This window comes from Neofelis nebulosa, chromosome 3 (assembly GCF_028018385.1).
Source record: "Neofelis nebulosa isolate mNeoNeb1 chromosome 3, mNeoNeb1.pri, whole genome shotgun sequence".
NCBI classification, from domain to species: Eukaryota; Metazoa; Chordata; class Mammalia; order Carnivora; family Felidae; genus Neofelis; species Neofelis nebulosa.
The window spans coordinates 203,969,318-203,995,468 of record NC_080784.1 but is presented as its reverse complement, the minus strand read 5'-3'; the positions used below and the strand labels follow the sequence as shown (position 1 = coordinate 203,995,468).

General features: G+C 61.3%; 1 protein-coding gene across 21 annotated transcripts in view; it reads left to right on the top strand.

Moving 5' to 3' along the window:
* ABLIM2 (actin binding LIM protein family member 2) overlaps positions 1-26,151 on the top strand; it is a 146,642-nt gene that overhangs the window by 54,102 nt on the left and 66,389 nt on the right. For 20 of the 21 annotated variants that reach the window (XR_009259793.1, XR_009259791.1, XR_009259790.1 and 17 more), the window contains exons 4-8: positions 3,574-3,689; positions 10,120-10,246; positions 12,967-13,060; positions 23,215-23,302; positions 25,734-25,792. Coding sequence is in view for 3 of the 21 variants with exons in the window: in XM_058723176.1 (XP_058579159.1) it covers positions 3,574-3,689; positions 10,120-10,246; positions 12,967-13,060; positions 23,215-23,302; positions 25,734-25,792 (484 nt within the window). In the remaining 18 variants the exon portion in view is untranslated. The remainder of the gene's footprint in view (positions 1-3,573; positions 3,690-10,119; positions 10,247-12,966; positions 13,061-23,214; positions 23,303-25,733; positions 25,793-26,151) is intronic. The other variant, XR_009259789.1, reaches the window with a different exon arrangement.

The window sequence follows — 26,151 nt, the reverse complement described above, 5'->3', positions numbered from 1 at the left end:
ATTGGTGAATGGATGGGTGATGGATGGGTGATGGATGGATGGGTGGATGGGTGGATGGATGGATGGCTGGATGGGGGATGGGTGATGGATGGATGGATGGATGTGGGTGGGAATGGATGGATGGATGGATGGATGGATGGATGGATGGATGGTGTATGGATGCATGGTTGGGGGATGGGTGATGGATGGATGGATGGATGGATGAATGCATGTGGGTGGGAATGGATATATCCATAAATGGATGGATGGATGGATGGATGGATGGATGGATGGATGGTGTATGGATGCATGGTTGGGGGATGGGTGATGGATGGATGGATGGATGGATGAATGCATGTGGGTGGGAATGGATATATCCATAAATGGATGGATGGATGGATGGATGGATGGATGGATGGTGTATGGATGCATGGTTGGGGGATGGGTGATGGATGGATGGATGGATGGATGAATGCATGTGGGTGGGAATGGATATATCCATAAATGGTTGGATGGATGGATGGATGGATGGATGGATGGGTGGATTGGTGAATGGATGGGTGATGGATGGGTGATGGATGGATGGGTGGATGGGTGGATGGATGGATGGCTGGATGGGGGATGGGTGATGGATGGATGGATGGATGGATGTGGGTGGGAATGGATGGATGGATGGATGGATGGATGGATGGATGGATGATGTATGGATGCATGGTTGGGGGATGGGTGATGGATGGATGGATGGATGGATGGATGAATGGTGTATGGATGCATGGTTGGGGGATGGGTGATGGATGGATGGATGGATGGATGAATGCATGTGGGTGGGAATGGATATATCCATAAATGGATGGATGGATGGATGGATGGATGGATGGATGGATGGGTGGATTGGTGAATGGATGGGTGATGGATGGATGGGTGGATGGATGGATGGATGGATGTGGGTGGGAATGGATGGATGGATGGATGGATGGATGGATGGATTGGTGGATGGATGGGTGATGGATGGGTGATGGATGGATGGATGGATGGATGGATGGGTGGATTGGTGAATGGATGGGTGATGGATGGGTGATGGATGGATGGGTGGATGGGTGGATGGATGGATGGCTGGATGGGGGATGGGTGATGGATGGATGGATGGATGGATGTGGGTGGGAATGGATGGATGGATGGATGGATGGATGGATGGATGGTGTATGGATGCATGGTTGGGGATGGGTGATGGATGGATGGATGATGGATGGATGGGTGGATGGATGGATGGGTGGAAGGATGGGTGGGTGATGGATGGATGGATGGATGGATGTGGGTGGGAATGGATGGATCCATAAAATGGATGGATGGATGGATGGATGGATGGATGAATTGGTGAATGGATGGGTGATGGATGGGTGATGGATGGATGGATGGATGGATGGATGGATGGATGGATGGGTGGATTGGTGAATGGATGGGTGATGGATGGATGGGTGGATGGGTGGATGGATGGATGGCTGGATGGGGGATGGGGGATGGATGGATGGATGGATGGATGTGGGTGGGAATGGATGGATGGATGGATGGATGGATGGATGGATGGATTGGTGAATGGATGGGTGATGGATGGGTGATGGATGGATGGATGGATGGATGGATGGATGGGTGGATTGGTGAATGGATGGGTGATGGATGGGTGATGGATGGATGGGTGGATGGGTGGATGGATGGCTGGCTGGATGGGGGATGGGTGATGGATGGATGGATGGATGGATGTGGGTGGGAATGGATGGATGGATGGATGGATGGATGGATGGATTGGTGGATGGATGGGTGATGGATGGGTGATGGATGGATGGATGGGTGCATGGATGGACGCATGGATGGATGAATCGCAGCCTGACGAGACAGGTATTTTCAGTCTCACTTCACAGGTGAGAATCAGGACTTGGACAGGGTAAGTAACCTGCTCTGGGTTACACAGCCAGAGACCCTGTGAGTGCACATGCAGGGAAGGTGAGGACCCCCCACTCTGTCCTAACACCGCACATTAGCAGGCCAGATGCAAGAGTCTAAGAGGGAGCTGCAGAGCACAGCGCTGACCGCAGGTGACACAGCACAAGGTGTCAGCTGTGAAGGTTCCAGGCCCCGAGCAACCAGGTCTGCAGGGCTGTCTCATAAGCCTGGGGAGACAGGCCAGCTCAGCTTGTATTTGTCGTCGGTCCCCAAGAGCAGGAACTGGCCCAGTGGGGACCCGAGAACACACCTGCTGAATGACCCCCGGCCGCACAAGGTGGGGGCGATGGCAGGCTCTGTTGGGGGGACCCCTGCTGCAGGGTTCGGGCTGGCCTGGGGCCGGTGTGACCGGGCAGGCCTCGTGGGGAGGCCAGCTGGGGGAGGACGGCTGAGTTAGGCCTCCTGGGGGCCTCTGGTCATTCACTCGTTCACTCACCCATTCACGCATTACCAAGCACCTGCTGAGCGCCTGGGGTGTGCCATGGACTGTCCAGCCCTGAGAAGGCAAAGTGGAGACGACACAGGTTTAACCAGAGGAAAGGGCCAGAGAGTTCTGCAGGCTCCTGGCCCAGAGCACGGCTTCTCCAGCCAGGCTGAGTTGGGGAAGGAAAGTGGCCCGGGGGCTGCCAGGAGCTCAGAGGCAGCAGGTGGCCGGGATGAGACATGGGCAGGACACTCGGGTCCGTCTTCCGGCCCCCGACTGCAGGTGGCCTGTCCCTGGCTCACCAGAGAGCAGCCACCTTCCCGGAGGGGAGGTCCTCGGTGAAGGAGGCTAGTAGGCTCCCTGCTGCCCCTTCCAGCCTGGCTCAGGGCAGCCCCGGGCCATGACCTACCTCGCACCGGGGCTGGGATTCACTCTGGATGCAGAATTCAGCAAGTGCCAGAACGCTCAGCAATCCAGGTAAACGATATTTCAGTGGGGTAGTTTCAAAAATTAAACTGTCTACAGGCACTGACTTTTTAGAGGCCTCAGTAGGTAAATCATGCGGCTCTGCAGCGGGGCAGGCCTTGCTTTGACTCCGGTTCTGACATGCATCTGCTGTGTGTCCTTGGAAAAGTTAACTATCCTCTCTGAACTTGGGTTTTCTCACCTAGGGAGCCAAAAATGAAGCAAACTCCAGCTTGGACAAATGTCCTAAAGTTATTAAATGAGGCATGCGTCTGAGGCATCTATGGTGAGACGTGGCAGCTGGCATAGAGTAGGTGCTCAATAAATGCTCGCCGTTGCCATTATCATTGAACTGATTTGGACACAGCATCCTGGGCGGTCAGAGGAGGCAGGGTCGAATGGAGGAGGGAGTCGTCGACGCTGCCTGGTTGGTTGCCGTGAGCCAAGCACGGGGCTGGCCCTCGCTGCCCCTCACCGGGGCGCTGTGATTCTGCCTGTTTGCACAGAGAGGAAACTGAGGCTTAGGTGTGGGCGACTGGCCTGGGCTCGCAGCAGGTCGGGGGGGCCCTGTGTGTCCTCAGCCTGCGGCACCCGTCTGTGTGAGGCCTCCGGGGAAGCGGTGGTATACGGGGCAGGGGGTCTCGGTCCCCCACCCCGGGAGAAGAGCCGGAGGCAATGCTGGCCGGTCACACGTTCTCTTATTTCAGGTTGCCCTTCCCGCCTGGGGACCGAGTGACCTTCAACGGGAAGGAATGCGTGTGTCAGAAGTGCTCCCTGCCCAAGACAGCGGGCGGCAGCGTGCACCTGTCCCAGGGCCTCTGGAGTAAGTGGGCACCGAGCGGTATGTGGGGGGAGGGGGTGGCTGGCCTCACGGTGTCCGGGAGGGACCTGACCTCCCGGGGCACAGGCCGTGGGAGTGAACCCCTGACTGTGGACAAACACAGGAAGGGGTCCGGGGACAGAAGTCTCTGGGGCTCCTGGACCTCCAAGCGTTCGCGCAGCCGTGCCCTCCCTGCCACACGCCACTCCTCCTCTCAGCCCGGCTCCAGCCTGCCTCCTCCAGGAAGCCTCCTGGCCTCCTCTGGTCCTCTCCCTCCAATGCACGCACACACACACACACACACACACACACACACACACGCGCACACACTGAGTTCCACCTTCTAGAGCTCAATAATAATAGATAATTCTAGACCTTCCAGAAGCTCTTTGGGGGAGCCATTAGGAGAGCACTGAACTCTGGGCTCCTGAGGTCAGGGGCTCCCGGGTTAAGTGCTACACACACACACACACACACACACACACACACACACACCCGCCCTGCCCAGAGCTAGGCCGGGATTTGTATGCAGTAGGTGCTCAAGGCATGCTTGTTGGATGCAGAAGCAGATTGTAAAGGAATCAATGTGTGCTGAGTGCAGGGCAGCGAGAGGGCGAGGCAGGGGCTCTTCCGCAGACCTGCAGCTCTGCTGGGCCGGACGTGGGGCGCCGGGACTGGGAAGGGGGCCCCGCGCTCCCGGGCCTGCTGCTGCCTGGTTCCCTGGGCAGGATTGGAGTTTCCGAGCCCACCCTGCGTGCCACGGTCACTGTGGTGTCCCCGGTGCCTGAGTCACGTGTCCCTTGACAGAGGAGGGCTTTGTGCTGACGTCTATCACAGTTCATTCCTGCTTCCCCCCCGCCCCCCCCGTTAAGCACCTTCTTCTTCCTCGCCCACCTTGTCTGCCACGTTGAAAATCTCTCCAGGAGAGATTGTACCTTCAGCCTTCCAGAAGCTCGGTGCTCCAGGGCCTGGTAGTAATTTCACTCTGTGGAGGGAGGCGAAGCCCTCATCTCTTGGGGAGACAAACTAGCAGCCACGTCAGTTGGTGAGGCTGTTGCTTTGGGGCTTGCTGGGAGAGTCCTCCATTCAAGGATTTCTCTCCCGCTGAGGTCTGCATTGATTGAACTTCTGGGGATTTGCGTCGCAGTTGATGCTATTATAATTAAATCTGAAATAGTAATTAAAAGCTCTAACAAGCAAGATTAGAAGGGGGGAGGTTAGTTTGAACAGTTTGTCCAGAGCTCCCCGGCAGCCAGAGTAAAAAGAGAAATGTGCCTGACGACAGACTCCTTGTCTAAGAATTTTTTGAGTTGGGAAAGGCTCTGCCCTTTCCAAATATAAAAAAGTATTTTAAAATACCAAATTTACATTTCCAGAGAACAAATGCTCCCTTGACCCCCAGGTGATCTAATAATGTAACCCGCCCCATCTTCCAGTCCGCACTGAAAATCTCCCGCCTAGAACCTTTTTGGTGTCTGGGGAGTGTTAAACATTCACCACCAGCTCCTGGCTCCTGTGTGGATATCTGCAGAATCCTCCCAATCAATCCCCGCTTCCTTGTGTCCCCAGAGCAGCCCCGTCAGGCAGGATGCCTCCTCTCCGTCCCAGAAGTGCCCTGAGTCGGGTGGGGAGGTGGGTGTGTGTGTGCCAGGAGACCGGATGTCCCCCTAGGCTCGAGCCAAGGGCTTCAAACTCCAAAGTAGGGGTGCAGGTGGCCTTTGTTCTGAAACTTGAAACACAGGTTCCAGTGGGTGGACATGGAAAGGAAGACACTTACAGGACAGGGAGAGAGCGGGCAGCCACCCGATCCTTGTGAGTGGACCAGCGGGGGGCTGCTACGTGGGGGGACAAGGGACGGAATGAAGCGGGAGAGACGGACACCAGATGGCAAAGCCGTGCCCAGTCCCACTGCATCCCGGAGGCAATGAGGAGCCATAGATGGCTGTTGAGTGAGGGATGCCAGGAGAAGCTTGAGCGGCAGCGTGGTCGGCCCGCAGGTCGCGGGGCCGGAGGAGCGCGGTGGGCGGAAGGGGGAAGCGGCTCTTCCCCGGGCAGCTGTTGAGGTCGGAGTCCAGCTGGAGTCCTGGGGCTCTGAGCGCCCCTCAGCATCCCTCTTGGCTCTGGCCCTGTGCCTGTTGCTTAGCAACAGGATAAGCGCTCTGCACTGCACGCCCACGCTGTTCCATCCCTGGAGGAGACACCACTCCTTCTGAATCTTGCACAACAGCTTCTGCCCCGGGCTGCCTCCCCCGCTGCCCCGAGGAGGGTCTCCTCCCCGAGAGCTCTTTTTGCTTCTCCCCCCCCCCCCCCCCGCTTCCCTTCCCTGGGCTCCCCCCTCCCCGGCCTCCAGCTCCGAACTGGGAGCTGGGGCTTGGAGGCCCCTCCAGAGTCAGGAGGGGTGGTGCACCCTCAGCAGGAAGGGGGGTGGGGGTGAGGGTCCACGGCCCTCCCCTCTGAGACCCGTGGTCTGTGGCCCTTGGGGCTTCCCCGTCTTCTGCCCGAAAGAGCCTACGTTGCTCAGGTGCTCAGGGGTCGGCGGTGGGGCCCTGGAACCCCAGCCCCCTCGCTGGCCCGCTGCTGCCTGGGAAACGGGGCAGCGAGGCCGTGAGGTCGCATGCCCAATAGGGTACGGTGACGGCTCTGTGCCCTTAATGGGGTGCTTCTGTCTTAGGGTGCGTCTGCCTTGGGGGGTGCTGCGGCCCCCAGGAGTCAACACGCTCTCGCCCCCGCGCTGCCGTCCGGGGTGGGTGTCGCCAGCTCAGCTCAGAGCCCCGGTGCGTGGGGGCACACTCGATCCGGTTTATCTTTCCCTGCCGTTGCCCCAGGCCCTTCCACTCAGTCCGGGCTTTCAGAGCAATGACGGGCCCCCTCAGGACGTGTCGGGCATTTTCAAGTTTTAGACGTCAGTCGGCTCCGTGCTTTCAAAAGTCAATCTCAGATCCGACTCTGAGCCCTTCCCTGCTCCCCGACCCAGTTTGACCTGGGGGCCAGTGGGTGACGGTGGGTCTGTCCCGCCTTGACCATGACCCCCCTCCCCCCCCCCCCGCCCTGTTCACAGCCGGGCTTCAGAGAGGCCGCCCCACACGTCCTGTGTCCCACGCAAGTTAGCGGCAGAGCTGAAGATCTCATGACCACGTCCGCTAGAGGAGGGAGCGCTTTGGGGCAGACAGGAAGCTGTCTGGAACTTTCTAGAAGGGTCATGTTGGGGCAGCGGCCCAGGCTCAGCCCGTTGCTGTGACGGCAGAGCCAGTCCCCTTTGCCGACAGCTGTTGTCGGCGGGATTCATCACACGGGGTTCTGTACTGTCGTCTGCAAAGCCGTGCAAAGCTATGCTGAGCTCCGGTCGTGTTTGGAGAGTGGCGATTGCTGTTGCCGTGGCAACGGTCCTTCCTGCAAGCGCTCTGGCCTCGGAGTTCACAGCCCACTACTAGTGAGACTCTGCCCCAGGCTCGCTGGGGTGGGTGTGGGGTCCCCGTCCTCCTGCAGACACAGCCGGCTCGCTCCGGGAGCCTCTGGACACCCCCCCTCCCGCCCCCCGGGGCCGGACAGGCGCGAAAATGGTAGCTGGTGGGGTGACAATGTGGGAGATGTCCTCAGGTGGCTTCCCGCAGGGAGCTGGGCCCCCGGGTCTTCCGGCAACAATCACTGCGTTGGGCCTCTTGTGCGTTTATTCAGTTATCAAACACATCCACGGGCCTGTGGCCTCATAACAAGCGTGTGAGCCTACACTGCTGTTGGCCCCGTAGAATGCACCCCCTTCGTACCGGGCACAGAGAGGCCAAGCGACTAGCCCACAGTCGCACAGCGGGTGAGGGCAGCCAGGCTCCAAGGGCCAGGTTTCTAACCACTGCGCTACCCTGCCCCCGCCCCCTCCCCCTCCCCCCGGCCCTGGGCACAATGCGGTGTGGCCTGCTCCTTCACTCAGTCCATTTACAGAGAAGCAAACTAAGGCTCCAAGCCCGGTTTCTTGACTCTGGAGCCACTGACAGTTGGGGCCGGATGATTCTTTTTTTTTTTTTTTTTTTTTTTTTTTTTTCAACGTTTTTTATTTATTTCTGGGACAGAGAGAGACAGAGCGTGAACAGGGGAGGGGCAGAGAGAGAGGGAGACACAGAGTCAGAAACAGGCTCCAGGCTCCGAGCCATCAGCCCAGAGCCTGACGCGGGGCTCGAACTCACGGACCGCGAGATCGTGACCTGGCTGAAGTCGGACGCTTAACCGACTGCGCCACCCAGGCGCCCCTAGGGGCCGGATGATTCTGTGCGGTGGGACCATGCTGCACGCCGGAGGGCCCCGAGCGGCGGCCCTGGCCTCCCCCGCCAGGTGCCTGGGGCATGCCCCCCTCCAGCGGGGACAATCAAAAGTGCGTCCGGACATTGCCAGGCGTCCCCTGGGGAGCACAGCCGTCCTCGGTCGACAGGCGGTGATGTGGAGCTTACAGGGCGAGCCCGCAGTCGAAGCCAGCCCGCGGGAGTCCGGAACTGGCGAGCCGCCGTTGCCTCCGTGCTGCTGGGGACCCACGGAGGTCGAAGGTTGGGGAGGGGCTCTGGGTGCTTCCTGAACTGGAGAAAGGAGGGCGTTCTCTCGGTCCCCACTCATTCATTCACGCGTGCGCGCACGCACTCATTGGCCCAGCGTTCTCCGGCTGCCGGCCGCGCTGGGCCTCGAGGGGCCCCGGCTGAGTGAGCTGCCTGCTTCCCCCGCCCGCAGTCTTGGAGCGGGAGTCTGTTCTTTGGGCGTTTGGTGCGCAGTTTGCGTGTGATAATTTAGGAAAGCCAGAGCTCGACCAACGGTTCTGTGGGCGTCAAATGGTTTTTTTTCTGAAAACAATAGGACGCGGCCATCTGCCAAGGAGAAGAGCATTTGTGGAGCCCCCGCCGTGCGCCAGGCCCGTGCGCCGCCCCCCCCCGCCACCCTGTGCCTTTGTGTTTTGTCATTCGATGGGATGGCCCCACCCCCCACCCCCCCAGTGAGGACACGGGGCCCAGAGGGGACAGAGCTCGGCCCAGTGCGGCCCCGTGAGCCGTGGGGGCCAGGACCGGTAGCCGGGCCTGTCGCGCCCTGGGCTACCCTCTCTCATCTCGGGGTGCGGGGTCCCCGCTCGGCCTGCGAGCCCCTCGGCTGAGCCCGGGGTTGCTGCGGGCTCCTGTGGGCCGTGGGGGCCGTTTGCCAGATGCCTTCTCCTTGTGTCCGCTCATCAGGACCCTGCGGGGCCCCCGAGGCCCATCCTGCCCCTGACACACCCAGATACACACACACACGCTCACACACAGGGACGTGCTCACACACAGATACAGACATATTCACATACACACACAGACACACTCATACAGGGACACATTCATACAGAAACAGACACACATTCCTATGTGTGCACACAGACACATACAATATTGTCACGCACACATTCACGCACAGGGTCCCATTGTTTGCACACACACACATTCACACAAAGACGCAGACACACACACACACACACACACACACACACACACACACACCCCAGGCAGGCGATGCCGCCAGTGTCTGTGCCCCAGGCTCCCCTGGCCTGGCTCCACCCCGTCATCCTTCAGCACAGGTGACACTGGCTGGGGACCCCCGTGCGGTCCCCAGGCCAGGCCTCAGAGGCCTACGCGCTGAGGGGCGGGCCTGGGACCCAGGGGCCATTGAGCAGGGAGGGGCACACTGGGAGGGGCAGCGGGGGCGTGGGGAGGCCAGTGCCCCGATGGGCGGGGACCACAGGGTGAGGGGTGCGTATCACCTGGGGGCGGTCCACCAAGGGAGGGGCCCCCCAGGCTGACCGACCGGGGCCCGGCTCAGACGTGGGCTGAGGCCTGGAGCACAGGTGGGGACGGGGCGGTCCGTATCGGGGATGCCGATGTCTGCATCGGGTACAGACGGCCACGGGAGGAGGTCCAGACAAGTGGGTCGGGAGGGCTTCCTGGGGGGGCATCAGAGCAGGCGAGGGCCCAGAGGAAGGAATGGCAGGGGTGACAGCTCAGACCTCCCTAATGCAGTGCATTTCCTCGGAGGGCACGTTGGCCGGGTCACTTAGGTTCACTCTGCTTTAAGACAGAGGAGGACGCGCTGCCCGCCCCTCCAGGCGGCCCCCACCCTGCAGTGTGGTCTTGTCCCAGGACACACCCGCTGCCAGGCCCTGGCCCCACCCTCTGCAAGGCAGGGCCCTTCCAGCTCCCAGCCCAGGCTGCATGCAGTCGGCGCTCAATGCCTGCGGAGACAAACCTGGTGGCTCGTTTCTCGGCACTTGTGCCGGCTGGCGTGTAGCAGGGTCCCTCCAGCACAGCCAGCTGGACTGTCCTCTCTGTCCCCTCCCACAGACCGTGGGCACTTCTGGGCCCGGAGGCCCGGCGGGATAGGCCCCCATGCCTCCTGGCCCACGATGGCCATGTCTGTGTCCTGTTCTTTCTTTCAGGTTGCGGGGGCTGCGGCACGGAAATTAAAAACGGCCAGTCCCTGGTGGCTTTGGACAAACACTGGCACTTGGGCTGTTTTAAGTGCGAGACGTGTGGGAAACAGCTGGACGCGGAATACATCAGCAAGTGAGTGGTCGGCCCTCCCGCGTCTGCCTGTGCTGACGGTGCCTCCCGGGGCCGCGGCTGCCCCGTGGCCCGCGCGGCCCAGGCCCCTGCGTGTCTGTCCCCCCTCCCCCCGGTACCCCCTCCCACCAGCCTCGCCTCCAAAGTGTTTCCGTGGATCGAAGCAGAGACCGGGGCCCCCACCTTAGCCTTTGTAAGATGCCTCCCTACACCCGTCCCCGGGTGTCACCCTCCCGTGGCGCCTGGATCGCCTGCAGAGTGCACCGAGCGCCAGCTGCGGGAGCGAGGGGGCGAGGGCTGACCAGCCTCAGCTGTCACCGACGTGGTGGCTCAGCCCCACACAACAGCTTGGGCGGTCCCTGGGCATTGGGCAGCTCCCCACTGGCCGGCCCGGTGTCCCCACGCGTGCAGCCCGGATGCAGTGATGGCTGGTTTGCGTGGGGGTCGGAGGGCACATCTCATCAGAAGGCCGTGCAGAGGGAACCTCTGGGGGCGGGGGGGTGGTCAGCCCCGAGCAGGAGCAGCTGGCTTGCCAGGGAGGGGTGCGTTTGCTGGGATCGGTGGACTGAGTCAGGGAAGACCCCACCGTGGCACAGAGTCGGGGGGGAGCTGAGATGTGCAGTCTCCTTCCTGCAAGTCAGGGGGCGCTGTGGGCCGCTAACATGGGGAACCCTGCTGGCTCCTGATGCCGGAGGGAGCGGGTCTGTCACAGGAACCCACTGTGCGGGGGAACCGCGCAGAGTGAACCCCGCGTGCACGCACACCCTCACGCAGGAGTACCGGCCACACCCGGGGAATCGGAATCAGGCCGCCGACGTGCCAGCTGCTCTGGTGCTCTCGTGCTGCACGAGGCCACCCCGGGGGCAACGGGGCGAAGGGGGCGCGGGGTCCCTCCGTCTCCTTCCTCACGGCTGCGTGAGAGGGCACGCTTCTCTCAGAACAAAACGTTTTCAGTTAAAGCCCCCAAGCCAAGATGATCCAGGCTGGATGGGGCTGGGGGAGGTACCGGCCGTGCCTCTGTCGTAGTAAAGGAAGGGGTGACTCACGTGAGGGCAGCCCTGGAGGCCGAGCCCTCGAAGGCACCATAGCGAGCGCCCAGCCCCCAGCGCTGGCTGCCTCTGGAGCCCACCCACACGCACGCCTGTCACTCAGCGGCCTTCAGAGCTGTCCCAGAATTGTCAGGGAGGCTGCGTGGGTGTTGCCATGGAGACGTTATCTTTGAACCTCCTGGGTTTGGGGCACAACCGCTCCCAGTGGGGGATAACAGGGGCCCTGAGGTCAGCAGGCCTTTGAAAGCAGATCCTGAGGGCTCGATTTACAGGCTCCTCTGCTGGAAGGCAGCGCTTCCTCCCTCCGAGGCTGGGGGGGGTCGGAGAAATGCCCTGCGGCCACCGCGACCCCAGGGGCTTGAACCCCACCCCCCCCACCCTTCCTCTCCTGCCTGAGGCCTTGGGGCCAACAGAAGGTCCAGAGCTTTGAGGGAAAGACAGCGGCATTAGCTGTGGTCTCCCCACAGCTCGAGAAGCTTACCCCTGTCGGCAGCTGGAAACCTGGAAACCAGTCACGACCACACTGGGAGGGACGTGGCAGCTTCAGCAGTGGGGGGAGGGGGGATGCCCTGGGGCAGCGGGTGTCCCCGCGTGCCCGTGGCCTCTGCGCCCGACTCCCGCTGGGCGGGGCCGAGGGCCAGCCCCGGTCAGCAACGACAGCGGCCTCGGCCACCAGTTGGCGAGTGCCTGCCCTGTGCTAGGCGCTGACCACACCTTCTCTTCTTTAGACCTTACGGTCACCTCTCCCATTTCACAGCTGGGGAAGCTGAGGCTCAGAGAGGTTAAGTGACCTGCCCAGGGGCACACAGCTGGGCCTTGGCGTTTGAGGGCAAGCCTGTTCACTTCGCCGCCACACGGCCTCCCGCCGTGCTGTGTTGACCTCAAAATAGTCATTGCAGTCGCTGGTAGAGGGGCTCCCACCATGTGTCCCATGCTGTGCCGGGCGACGTGCCTGCACTGTGTTCCCTCGTCAGCACCCCGAAAACCGGACCAAAGCCCGCCCAAGCCCGCCCAGTACTCGGGAGCAGTGCCCCACACGCGGTGTGCCCCACACCACGAACAGCACCCGCGGCAGATACGCGTGCCCTGTGGCCCTCCCGCTCCCTCCCTCGCAGCCGGATGCCTCTGCCACCACAGCCGGGGACAGCGAGGGTCGTCCCACTCCAGCCCAAGTACCAGGCCCTGATGCTTCGTCACACACCCTTTGTGGCTCGTGGTCTCGTAGGGCAGCCCGGACCCCTTTCGGAGGGAGCGGGAAGCCACCTGCTGAGTAAATAGGCCGCCTCCCACCCAGATGCCGAACGTGGGACAGAATGAACCGGAAGCAAGAGCCACGTCCCTGGAAACATCTTCGATTTCCCAGATACGGCTTTTATTCTCTCAGCTGAGCCTCCCAGCTCCACCGCTGGGCCCGGGGCGCCCCGCTCTGTGCGCCTCCGTTTCTGCCCCTGTAAAACGGGCCCCTCTTCCCGGCATTTCTCGTGGGGCCAGGGCGGCGGTGGAGGAGGTGTGCTGGCACCCAAAGCGCCCAGGAAACGCTGATGGTGGCCATCTGGAGTAGGAGGAAGTGGCGTTTCCCCCTTTGACGCGGTCCCTCTCGTTGGCAACGGCTGTGGGGTCTCGGGGGCCCCGGGGTGAAGCCCCCGCGCGTCCTGACCGCCCGTCTCGTTGCAGGGACGGGCTGCCCTACTGCGAGACCGACTACCACACCAAGTTCGGCATCCGCTGTGACGGCTGTGAGAAGTACATCACGGGGCACGTGCTGGAGGTGAGTGGGCCTCCGGGCGCCCTCTCCGGGCAGGTCCTGCTCTGCGCCTCGCGCGGAGCCCCGTGTTCCTGTGTGTGCGCGCAAGGATACGAGCCCCCGAGCCCTTGCCTCCTCACTCCTCTCGGCTCTGCCGGAAGACAGCTTCCTCAGACTTCCGGGGCCTGCTCGCTGGGGGCCACCTCCTCCAGGAAGCCCTCTCCGGACAGTCTCCCCTGTGCCCTCTGCGAGCTGATGGAGTCGGTGGGAAGGGTTGAGATCTGGGTCCAGCCCTTCCGCATCTAGATGGGGGTCTGAGACCTGGAGGAGGTCCAGGAGGCAGGACCGGGTGCCCGTAGGAAGCCTAGAGTGGTCTCCCGGCAGGCCCGGTCGCACAGCAGCCACGGGGCAGGCAGGCTTTCTGGGGTGCCCACGCTGTGTCTTTTGATCCCGGTGGGAGTTACGTGGCTGTGTCTCTTTGTGGAAGTAACATATATCATGCACTTCGGTACATTTGTTCCCAAGATACATCTCATGGGACGACCGAACCCCAGCCACCTGGTCGTCAGACCCAGCTCGTCCCCGTATCCATTCTTCAGCCCCTCCTTGGCTTTGTCCATGGGGAAGGCACAGGTGACGGGGGCCTCAGGGGACAGGGAGGGGGGTCACAGAGGAGCTCCCGGGGGCGGGAAGATAGGGCCCCCCCCCCCGGCCATCCCCGACAAAGGCTTTTGAGCCAGGGAGTGCCTGGGGGCCAGGGACAGTGGGACACGTGGGGTGCCCCTCGCGTCCCCAAGGATGTCTGCCCTGCCTGTACCCACAGCCAGTGCCTGGCCCACGAGCGGGGTCTCAGGTGCTGCAGTGGAATCATACCTGGAACTCTGAGTTGCTTTTCTCGAAATTACACCTGGCATCTGAGTGGCGGGGACAGAGTTGCTGCAGGCCCTCAGCCCCACCTCTTTCCACCCCAGCCCTCTCTTGCCCCTGCACCCAGGGGTGGGAAGGGGAGAGGGGAGAGGGGTATCACACCCACAGGCAGCAGACCTGCCCCTCTCCTCATTCCCGGGGTGGGAAACCCTGGAGGCCAGCATGGTGGGGGCAGCCCTGCCTCTGCGGAGGGGCCCGAGGATGGGTGTGGTCACACGCGTGCGGACTGGGGACAGGGTGCAGAGTACAGAGAAGGGGAGAGCCGCGGGTAATGTGATCCGGGGTAGCTTCGCTTCTCGGCTGGTTTCCTTCCAGTTTTTTCTCTCTTGACGTAATTACAGTTCAGACCAAACTGTTTGTACGTCATATCCTGATTCTGTCCGGTTCACATTTCCTCCTTAGCAGATTCTCCTGTTTTCGTTTTTGTTTTGTAAGATGGGCTTTAAAATTTTTTTTTTATTTTTTATTTTTATTTATTTACTCTTAATCTAATTCATTGTCAAGGTGGCTAACACACAGGGTGTAGAGTGTGCTCCTGGTTTTGGGGGTAGATGCCCGTGTTTCATCGCTTCCATACGACACCCAGTGCTCGTCCCAACACGTGCCCTCCTCAACGCCCGTCACCCATTTGCATGGGCCTTTTTTCAAACCGCTCGATTGGAACATAGCTCACGTGCGGCTCTGTGGCCGTCAGTTTCTGCATCGACGCATGCACCTCGTGCCGTTGTTTTAGAGCATTTCCGGCACCTCCAGGAGAACCCGACGTCCTGGCTGTTCCCGCCCCACCCAGCCCTGACACCACAGCCTCTGTCTCTCTAGACTTACCTGTTCTGCACAGTCACACAAATGGGGTCAGACGGCCCCATTTGTCAGGGTGTGACAAATGGGGGTCAGGGTCAGGGTGTGGCCCTCTGACTGGCTGCTTTCTCACGGGGCGGGTTTTCAAGGCGCGTCCATACTGAGCGTGGCTCCGTCTTGCGTTATCTTCCGCCCTAGGACTATTCCAGAACCCAGTAAGCTGATGGTTTATTGTCAGACGGAGCATGGCTTCCTAGTCTTCTTTTCTTTCTTTTTTTACTACAATAAACAGCACTGAGATGAACATCTGTTTTTTTTTTTTTTGCATTTCTAATTTTTCTTAAGATTTATTCCCAGAAATGTCAAAGTTCAGCCAACAACTATGAACTTTACAAGAGTCTTGATGCTTGCAAAGCGCTTTCCAGAAAGATCATTCTAATTTACCCTCTTACCTGCAGAGCTTGGTGTCCCATCCCCCACGGTGAGTGTAGTCTCTGTGGAATCCGAGCTGGTTCGACAGCTGGGAGCGTGGGTCCTCGCTCGCTCTCGTGACTTTCTTCCGGCCCTTGAAGCTGGTCTTTCCGACGGCTGAGTGGACCCCAACGCCTGCGTCGTAGCCGCTTTCCACGCGCTGCCTGGTTCCACACGGGGTCTTTGACCTTCAGCTCTGTCTGGGCATGCGGGTCACGTGACAAAACTGTTGGCATTTAGTCTGAGGGCGTCTTTTACCCTGTTAGCGGGGTAGTGACCATACCTAACGCTTATACCCACACTCTCCGAATCTGTGGACGGAGGCTACGCCCTCTCTGGGGTTCCACGTGGCGCCATAAATATTGGGGACAGGACTCCACGGCCAGCAGCTCAAACCGTTTCTCTCCGTTCCCCGCGAAGTTTGGTCCCGACCGTCCGCTCTCTCCTGGGCTCCCCGCGCATCTGTGCTGGGCCGTCGGCCACCTCCAAGCAGGTGGCAGAGTCAGACTGGAACCCAGGCCGCCCCGGGCTCCCGGTGCCGTCCAGTCCCCTCGCGGGGTGTGAACGCTGCTTTGCACTGGGTGTTAGCACCGTGCCCCCCTGGGACACCTGACGGCTGCCAGCGGGGTGCGTCTCGGGCTCGGGGGGCGCTGAGCTCTTGCTCTGTGGCACGAGTGTGGATCTAGCCTGGCCTGCTTCCTGGCAACCGTGGGCTCCGGTCACTGTGCCCTGGGGCAGGGGTGGACACCTGGCCTCGACCCTGCTGCCTGCCCTGACCCAGAGAACACTCCAGAACCTCAGGGATTCAATGAGACGTCGTGTGTGAAGTGTTCTCCAGCCCAGTAACGGGGGCTGGGGGCTTCCTTACTGTCACCGGGCAGTCGGCGGGGCTCCCCTTGAGGGGTCGAGGGGGAAGGGTGACCCCGTCTGCACCGCGGGGCCTGATGCTTAACGCTGGGCCAAATACAGAACGTGGGGGCTCGGTGCCTGAGCCCCTCCGGTGCACTCCGGTTTGCCCTCAGGCGGGGGACCGTCCTCATTGCGAAGAGCAGGAGAAAAACAGGTCCGGGTTTTCCTCCTCGTCGGTGGAGGATACGGGGCCTCCCGGGGAAGATTCATGCTTTTGTTTGCGAGCTCCCTGGCGCGGCTGAGTCGGCGGGCTCTGCAAAGCTCTGAGCAGCCTCCTCGCGAGGTGGCAGCTGCGGGCGGGCAGAGACGAGCCCGATTCCGCGGAAGGGGAGCAGCCGCCACGGCGGCGTCACCTGAACTTGGCCCGGAGCGTGCTGGCGCCCCGCCGGGCGGGCCGTGGGCTCTTGGGGGCGGCCGGTGGCGGGTGGCAGGAGAAAGAAGGGAGAGGATCCGGACCGCTGGCTGAAGGCGGGGGCTGGCCGTCCTCACGGGCACGCCGTCCGTTCCAGCTGACTGTCTGGGGCGCGGGCGCTGGAGAGGGGCAGCGGGGGCCGGCCGATCGGACCGGGCTCCGTCGCGAGGACCCCGTGCAGGTAGGGAGCCTGGCCGGGCGCTTCGGAGGGCAGGTGGTGAGGCCGAGGAGCCACGCCGGGTTGCAGGAGGGTGGGCTCGCGAGGAGCTGGGCCACGTCGGCCAGGTGAGACCCTCCCGATGCCCCTGTCGTCCCCCCCACCCCATTCTGTCCTCCCGTGAGATGCGTGTCACACTCAGAGCTTTCCTGCCCTCGGAGCCCGAGCCGGAGAGCAGCCCGGGCCCCCCTCCCCGCCCGCGGGAGCCATCGATCTGTGCCGCGTCTGTGTGCATCCGGCAGCATGCCATGTCAGTGCCGGGCGCCCCAGAGCCCGCCTGTCTGCCTGCGAAGTGTGCGTTCGGTGGCGACGGTGGGGCCCTTCCTCCCCCTGCCTCAGCTACTCCCAAATCTGCAGCCTCCCTTTCTGCGTGTTTTCTTGCATCCTGCGTGTCTCGGGGCGTCCCCTGCCGCGCGCTGGGGCGCAGGTGGAGGAGCCTCGTGGGTCTGGTGGGGACTCGCAGGGGCCGTCTGCCCCCACCCTACTGCCGAGACGGGCGTCTGGGAGTGTGGGGAGGGCTGGGGTAGGGGTGGGGGCCCCGGGCTAAAAGGTGGCTGGAGAACTGCCTGCCAGGGACAGCGGTGTCAGCCAGACCAGCTAGACCAGAGTCTGGTAAGGGGGTGCTGAGTGAGGGAGAGTCCCTGGCTCAGTCCTCCCCATCACCCCACCCCTGCCTTATTCTCCTTTGGCCGGAATGCTTCCCTGCACAGGTGGGAGTGGGCGGGGGCGGGGACTGGCCCTGCCCTCCTTAACCCCTGCCTTGCTGCTGTCTGAGCCCCACCTGCCTGGTGCAGCCTGCCTGTCTCCATGGTAACCAGAAGCCCAGGGTACCTCTGGGACCACTAATGAATTCCTCCCTCCCTCTCTCCCTCCCCCTGCCTGCCTTCCCGTCTTTCCATCTCCCTCAACCCACCACTCACCTACAGACCCTCTGAACATGCGTTGTGTCCTCCCCCACTCCCCCCCCCCCCCCCCCCGGGCTGGAGCCTGGGCTCGATGCCTCCCCGCTAGGAGCCCTGGTGGGAGGGGGCACCCTGGCCAGCTCCCACCCTGGGTCAGGCAGCCAGCTAAACGTTTCTGCACTTCACGTAAACCACCGCTGTCACTGCGGGGCATCGGTTACTTGCTTTCTCTTGTCTTCCTTCGGCATGTCCCATTTTGCCCTCCTACGCGGGTGTGACTTTTATCACTGGGAGAAAACAAACCATATGTTCCAAAGAAATAAATGCATTATCTCAGGACAGAAGCAAAGCCAACTTCCCCAGGCCCTACCTTCTCCCCCTCTTTTTGCAATTTAATGACTGTATTTATTTAACAAACATATTCAGAACCAATACCTGTTTATCATAGAGTAAACTGAAAAATCATCCGTAATAAATGACATCACCCAGACTAACTACCGTTGGCATTTAGAAATCACCATTTTAGGTTGTGCACACACGTACACAGATGAACACAGGCACACACACACACACAAATACACACACAGATACAGGGGCACACGCAGGTATAGACACACATTACAGGCACACACAGATACACGCAGATACACCCAGATATACACGCGGATACAGGCACACACTGACACACACAGACAGAGACCCAGTGTGCGACGTGCTCTTAGCCTGATACCGTGCCCCTGCTCGTGCATCCAGTAACGAATGGGAGCCTGGGTCTTTACCCTTCCCACTGCATCTACGCCGGTGGGGCCGTGTCCCCTGGTCTTCTGGGTCTGAGGTGCCGGGCAAGGGCACTGAGCAGAGGCCTTTGCTGAGGGCCTCTTAGAGCCGTGATACGCTGATATGCCCACGGACACACCCAAAGGTAGAAGGGATGATTCATTTGCTCCCACACTCACTTGGTCCAAACCCTCCTTTTGTCCTGTAGGGGCCACTTAGGAACAACTTGTCTCTACCAGCCCACTCCTGCACGTGGCTCTGCTCCAGGGCCTGGGGGACCGTGGAGAACAAGGGGACAGCGTGCGGTGCTCCTGAAGGGCATGACCTAGATGGGGCTCGACGGCGGGAACGAGGGAGAGGGAGCGGGAGAAGGAGAGGGAGCGCGAGGGAGCGAGCTGGCTCAGCCCGGCGACATGCGTTCCGGGCAGAGACCCCACCCTGAGCATGAACACGTGGGGTCAGCCACGGGAGAGTGGCAGGGGGTGAGGTCAGGGCTCCCCTCTGGGCAGGGGGCTGCAGATGGCCCAGCGCTTGGCCTGCCTGGCCCCGCATGGCGAGGAGCTGGGCTTCTTGCGGGGGGGGGGGGGGGGGGGGGTGGCTCCCGGCAGGAGGGCATTTGTGCAGCTGCCCTGGGAAGTCTGTGCGGCTCCGGCCGAAGGTTTTGATGAGCTTCGACGTAGATTTCGTTATGTCGGCTGGTGACGAGGCCTTTTAAGATCCGGACTCAGTTCTAGGCAGTCAACGAGGAAACTCAGCTTTGAATCGGGCTGGAGGATGTGGATGCCCGGCCCCCCCGGGAGCCGTGTGGCCTGGTGGGGGGCCTCAACGCGGCACAGGCCCCGCCCTCGGCGGTCTGGAATCCAGGGATGAGGGGACGCCTGCCTCACACGTGCCGGGCATGTCACGGTCGAGGGCTGTCCCTCTGTGCTGCTGTGGCCGGGTGAGGGAGGGAGGGGCGGGGGTCTCTGGAGCCCAGAGGCATTGCCCCCGGTCCCCAGTGCTGGTCACCCCTGCGTGCCGGCCGTGGGCTGTGCTCCAGGCTCGGCTCCCACTTGGTTCTGAGTAAGACACGGTGTTTTTTGCGTGCCCCTGGAGCCAGAGTTCCTGTATTCCTGATAAGCGTTGTTCTGTCTCATTAACGATGACAGCCGCTTGTCAGAAGGCACAAGACATCTTTTTAAAACCACGCACCGAAAAATCTCATGGGCTTTTAATATTCTTTAAAAACACCTGAGCCATCTTGAGAGACCCACCTGGCAAGGGGCTGGGCCACCTGCCCGGCGGGGGGATGGGCGACGGGCACTGGCGTTCGAGGCCTTTCCTGCGTGGCAACTGGGAGGAGACGCCTGTGAGAGCAGGGGTGCGGCAGCGTTCCGATGACGAGGAATGTCCGGTCACTGTGGCCGTGGTGGGGGTTGATACGAGGAGTGAGGGCGCCTTGACGTTTGACTCTATCGCCCGTCCTGGGCTGCTGGGGCTGCTGCAGCCACGCTGGACCCTGTGTGCTGAGACCCCAGGCCGCGTCCTTCCCTGCGCAGCAAGCCACAATTCAGGTGCCGGCCCATTCGGTTCCTGGGGACAGTCCCCCCCCCCCCCCCCCCCCGGACCGCAGACGGCCACCAGATTCTCCCTGTGTCCTCACGTGGCGGAGACAGAGCTCTGGCGTCCCACCTTGACATCAGGGGCCCCGCGAGTCAGGTCTCCTTCCCTTCTAAGGCTGGCTAATATTCCGTTGTGTGGATGGGCCACAGTTTGGACCGTTTGCACCCTGTGGCCTCTGAAAATCGCTGCCGTGGACGTTCACACGCGGGCTGCGGGGCAGACCTGGGTTTGCTTTGCTTACCACGACCGTCGGTTTTCTCACTCCCACCAGCAGAACTGCTGGGTCACGTGGTAACTGTGTCACCTTCCCAGGCGCCGGGCGCTGCCCCAGTCACGTCCCTGCCGCAGGTGCACGGGGGCCCCGGCTGCCCCACGTCCTCGCCGGCGCTGACTTCCCGCTCTGGCTCGGTTCGCTTTGATTACAGCCGCCCTCACGGGTGCGGAGCGGCCTCTCGTTGGGGTTTGGATCTGCACTCCCTCCGCGATGGCGATGTGCGTGGGGGCATCTTCCACGTGCTTCCTGGCCGTTTGTGCACCTTCTCTGGAAAAACGGCTCTTCCGGTCCTTTGCCCGTTTTCTCATTGGACCGGTCTTCTCTTTGCTGCTGGGCTGTGAGAAGTCTCTATTCTGGATGCGAAGCCCTCGTCAGATCTACGATGTCAGATGTTTTCTCCCCTTCTACGGGCTGTCTTTCCACGTTCCCGACAGCGTCCTCAGATGCGCGATACTTTTAATTTTCGTGAAAAAAAGAATCTGTTTTCGTTGTTGCTGCTCATGCCTTTGGTGTCAAACCCAGGGCTCTGTTGCTAAATCTGGGGTCGCAAAGATGTGCTCCCGTGTCCTCCTCTAGGAGACGTACAGTCTCGGCTCTTGCTGGCATGTCCCACAGAGGAGTGCGCAGATCACACGTGCGCAGCTTGGTGAATGCCCACAAGCCAGACTCGTGGGTGTGCCCGGCACCCAGGTCAGGAAGGAGGATGTGCCCAGCCCCCCGGGACCCCCGGGGGCAGCCAGCACCCTGACAAAGCAGACTCGTCTGCCTCATCCTGAACTTCACGCGAATGGAATCCGTACTCTTCAGCGTCTGTTTCTCGACTCGCGCTCAGGGAGTCTCCGTGTTGATTGCCTAGGGCGGGGACCGGGGGGCATGTGAGGTCGGGGTCAGCACCCTGGAGCCGGGACCGCCAGGCTGTTCTGCCACCTGTGTGCTGTGTGACCTTCCCCAGCTTCCTCCACCTCTCTGTGCACCATGCGGAAAATGAGGACAATAATGTGCCTCGTGGGGCTTCTGGAGGGTGGAGACAGGTTGGTGCGCAAAAGGGCCTCTGCTCGAGCTGTAGTAACGGTCGCTGAGTCGCCGTTATTTTTGGAGGTGGGGACGTTCGCCAGGCCGGGGACGGGAGCGCTTCCCGGATGGCAGAGAGTGTGGACGCAGGGCCGGCCCCCTCACAGCGGCCCAGGGCTGTGTCTCCACTCCGGATGAGTCTCATCTGCCTGGTTGGGGTTTCGAGCCTGTTGTCTTAGAAACCAGCCCCGCATTTTTCTCTCTCCTCCTACTCAGGTGTAGACCTGACTCGTAGACGCCTCGTGTACACCCCACGGTCTGTTTTCCCTCCAGGGCGAGCTTTCTCCTGCACGTGGCTGTCACAGAACTCCTGCTGTTTGAGGTCACAGAGTCCGCCCCCCACCCAGGGTGAAGGGGGGGCCTGGGTGAGGTGGGTGTGAGGACAGGTCCAGGGGCACAATGTTTAAATCACTGCAGGGCCGCCTGGGGGGCTCAGTCGGTTGGGCGTCCGACTTGGGCTCAGGTCACGATCTCGTGGTTCGTGGGTTCGAGGCCCGCGTCGGGCTCTGTGCCGACAGCTCGGAGCCTGGAGCCTGCTTCGGATTCTGCGTCTCCCTCTCTCTCTGCCCCTCCCCCGCTCACGCTCTGTCTCTCTCTCTCTTTCCTGAAAATAAATAAACATTAAAAACATTTTTTAAGTCCCCGGAATGGCTGCTTTGCCATTCCGCGTGACCTGCTCCCCGGACAGACCCCCACAACTAGCAGTGGCCGTGGCGGGGCCCTGCCCCCCAGGTGGGGAAGAGGGAACTGCAGGAGCCCAGGAGGGAGGAGTGCCCGGGAGGCTTTCAGGAGGAGGCACCTTTGAGATGAGATAAAGAACATTCAGGGCCCCCGGGCAGGAGCAGGGGCGGCACTCCCGGGGGAACAGCTTCCTGAGGCTTCAGAGCCGCAGACGGGGTTTTGGGGGGGGGGGGGGGGTGGCACAGCATCTTAGCGCTTTGCCCGGAGACGCCGGTGGGCCATGCCCGTGGGCACCCCCACTCGGGAGGGGAGCGAGCTCTGGATTCCTCCTCGCACAGGGGTCACCTTGGGCCAGGCTTCCGCCGGGGGCACCAGTGATGGGGGGAGCTGTTCCTGATGCGGTTCCCCCACTCCCAGCTCCTTCAGGGAACCGGTTATTACCGGCTCACACCCCGGGAGTGATGCTCAGCCTTCTTGCCATTTTGGGAAAGAGTGAGGCACGGGCCTTAGCGCGGCCCGCCTTCCCCAGGGTGGAGGGTATGGCCACGAAGAGGTGCCCAGTACGCTCTTCTGGGGTGATTGCCCTGCACCACGTAGAACGAAGCCAGACCAGCCACCATAACCTGTTCAGGTTATTCCGGTGTTAATATTTCCACCTAGTCCAATGGTGATGTTAGGAATTATAAAAATAGTAGATGCTAAGTGAGAAGCCTGAGCAGTACGGGGACCCGTGGGACCGTGACTAATCGTCTTTCACCCCACTCGTCCTGTGCCTCCACCTGGGGAAATCACGTTAGCTCCGGCCTCCCCTCTGCCGTCCCCCACCGCCGCCCCCCTGCCAGCTACAGAGATGGACGGGACCGGGCCCCCCTGCCTTGTGAGGATTTGCGGGGCGATAGCCCTGCTCCCCTGGGGACGTCGGGCGGCACGGCTGGGTCTCTGCTCCCCCCACTCAGCACCCCAGAAAGCCTGGGAGCACCCACTGGCCCCGGACTCTCCGTGGTGCCGTCCCGAGCCCCCGGGGCGCACGGGAGGCCCCGGCACACCCTCTGCTTCTCCTGAGGACCCCGCGTGCGGGCGTGCTCCCTTGACCACCCTCCCCTCAGCGGAAACACCTCTGCTCCGTTCTTCCCACAGGCAGGAGAGAAACACTATCACCCCTTGTGTGCGCTATGTGTCAGGTGCGGCCGGATGTTTGCGGAAGGCGAGGAGATGTATCTTCAAGGTGAGCACACGACCAGGCCGCCCGGTCCCCTAGGGCCGGGGATTGCTGGCGGGTCACCTGCGGTAGCTCGAGTGCTGCTTGGGAAGCCGGCCACGCAACCGGGGGCTGGGGGAGCAGAGCCCGAGCGGGCTTGCCCGGGCGACGCGGTGGGATGGCGGGCAGTGTGCGGGCGGCACCCGTGGGACCTGGTGATGGCCGGGACGTGGGGGCGGGGTGCCCAGGGCTGCTCAGACCTTCCCCCAGAGGATGGGCCCCTTCTCTGGGTCACCATTTCTTCTCAATGCTCCCTCTGTGTCCAGCGTCCCTGGAGGGGAGCAGAGCGGGGCTGGGCGGATGGCAGGGCCACACACGGGCTGTTCCATGACCTCACGCGGTGGTCATCCCTGGGCGGTGTGTCAGACAGGCCTGCCTTTCTGAGCCGGACCTCGTGGGCTGATGTCAGCTGGGACGGCCTCGTCCCCAGCGTCCCCTCTTGTTCCTTAAGTCACTGCTTGAGAGTCCGTGAAAGGGGTCCTTTGCGCTGCCCCCACCCCACCCCCTGCTGCTCGGATGTCTGGGCGGGAGGGGCCCCTTGCCCCAGGCACCACCCCTGCTGTAAATAGTGCCTTCAGGCCTGCCTGACACCAAGCATGGGGACACGAGCTCGCCACCAAGGGGGCCCCAGTGTCAGGGAATAAAGATGTTCGTCATGGCTCTGAGCTGAGGCTGGCGCCCCGTGTCTAAAGCGGGCCCTCCCGTGACTTTCTGTGGGACCTTGGAACCAGTCCCATCCCTCTCCCAGCTTCAGATTTCCCGGTCGGTGTGACAAGGGGTCAAAACCCAGGTCAGAGCTTTTCAGTGGTACATTGTGGAACCCCGGAGTCCTGTGGCCAGGGGGTCCTTGGGGGGCCCGGCCCCCACCCTGCCTGGTCCGCCTGGATGCTGGGGCGCCATGAAGGCATTGACAGGTGAATCCTGTACAGCCGAAGCTGTGAGAAGCAGGGGGCCCGGTGAGCCCTGCAGCCTTCGAGGATGGTGAGACAGGCCACCCCCTCCCCGCTACCACCGACACCCCTACCGTGGGCAACACCTTCCCGATAAATATGACGGAGGGGCAGTTGACTCCCAGGAATTGTCGGGGAGACCCGGATGAAAATAATAACGAGATGCTATTTCCCCTCATTCGATTGACAATCGAAGGGCACACCCACGTTGTGAGGAACCTGGCTGGTGAGGCAAGAATTGGGAAATTGCCTTAAAAATGCCCACACCCTTTGAGCCGAGACTTCACTTCTTGGAGTCCTCAAGTAGGAGGGACGTGCTAGGACTTGGGTGCTGTGGACCCCCTCCCCCCCCAATGGGACTTAGAGAGAAAACCCCACATCCCACAGCCAGGGACAGATCCATCCTCTTTCCACGTGGTGGAATGCTACGCAGCCCTTAAGGGTTACGCTTCTGCTGTTTAAGTGTATGAGGAAATGTGCAGGACTCGAAAACAAAGCTCCCAAGACGTAAAAATACGTACGTACAACATTATCCACATTCTACGACCAATGCACGTGTGTGCCCGAAGGCTGCCCGGCCAGAAGTGTTTCGGAGATTATAGATGGTTTTCATTTTCTTACTTATATTTTGCTGGGGTTCTTTAATCTTTAAAAAATTTTTTAATGTTTGCTTATTTTTGAGAGAGAGAGAGAGAGAGGGAGCATGCGTGGGGGAAGGACAGAGAGAGAGAGAGAGGGAGACACAGAATCCGAAGCAGCTCCAGGCTCTGAGTTGTCAGCACAGAGCCTAACGTGGGGCTTGAACTCATGAACCTTGAGATCATCACCTGAGCCGAAGTCAGATACTTAACTGACTGAGCCACCCAGCCACCTTATTGATTGTTAATAAGGGCCATCAATTACTCATCTATGACTTTTGTCATCAAAAACGTTGTCAAAAATGACTGTTTTACACACACACACACACACACACACACACACACACACACACACACAATTAAATCGTGGTCTCCCCAGGAGCTCCAGGCCCGTGCAGATGTTTTCCAGGGAGGGACAGTGATAAGTTCCACCCCCAGGCGTTAGCTCCTGTGACCTGGGAGGCTTTGCAAGCAGGAGATAGGATGTAGCGCTTTCCTTCACATGCACCTGTCAGCCCCATGAGGTGCCAGGCTCTGTGTGCCTGGTCTCTGGGGTGGAAGAGACACCACCCCCTCCTGGCTGGGGCACGAACCCACACACAGAGCCACAGGGAGAGGGAGCAGGGGGTCGGGCTGAGGTCCAGGGGGGCCCCGTAGGGAGAGCAAGTGCTCTGGGCCCTGGAAGGAGGGCTGACCTGTGCCGGGAGTCCCAGGGGAGCGCCGCGGACGTATAGGCGGCCTCCGACTCTCCGCACGGCCCCTGCATCGCGGGAAGGGACACTGAGCGCTTCGTCTTGGGTCTGTCCGCAGGTTCCTCCATCTGGCACCCGGCGTGCCGACAAGCAGCCAGAACTGAAGACAAAAACAAGGTTGGTGGGATTTACGATCTGCTCCCGTGCGTTCTTCAGCGCCGTGTGCGGTCACCCGCTTCTGTAGACTCACTGGTCACACCCGCCCACGGGCCAGGCAGACCCGCCCACGGGCCACCCCGGGGAGGCCTGGGGGTGCCGAGGCGTGCCGGGCGGATCCACCGAGGGGCTGGTGCGAGGTGGGGCACGCACGGGCATCTCGGGGCCTCCCAGCGCTGGCCCGCTGACCTCCCCACGGGTCCCGTGGACTCGAGGGCCGCAAAAGCTTGGGGACAGCTCTGACGTTAGCAGGTCTCCAAATAGTCTCCAGACTGCCCACACTTATGACACCAGCTGCAAGGTTGAGGGGCCCCAAACTG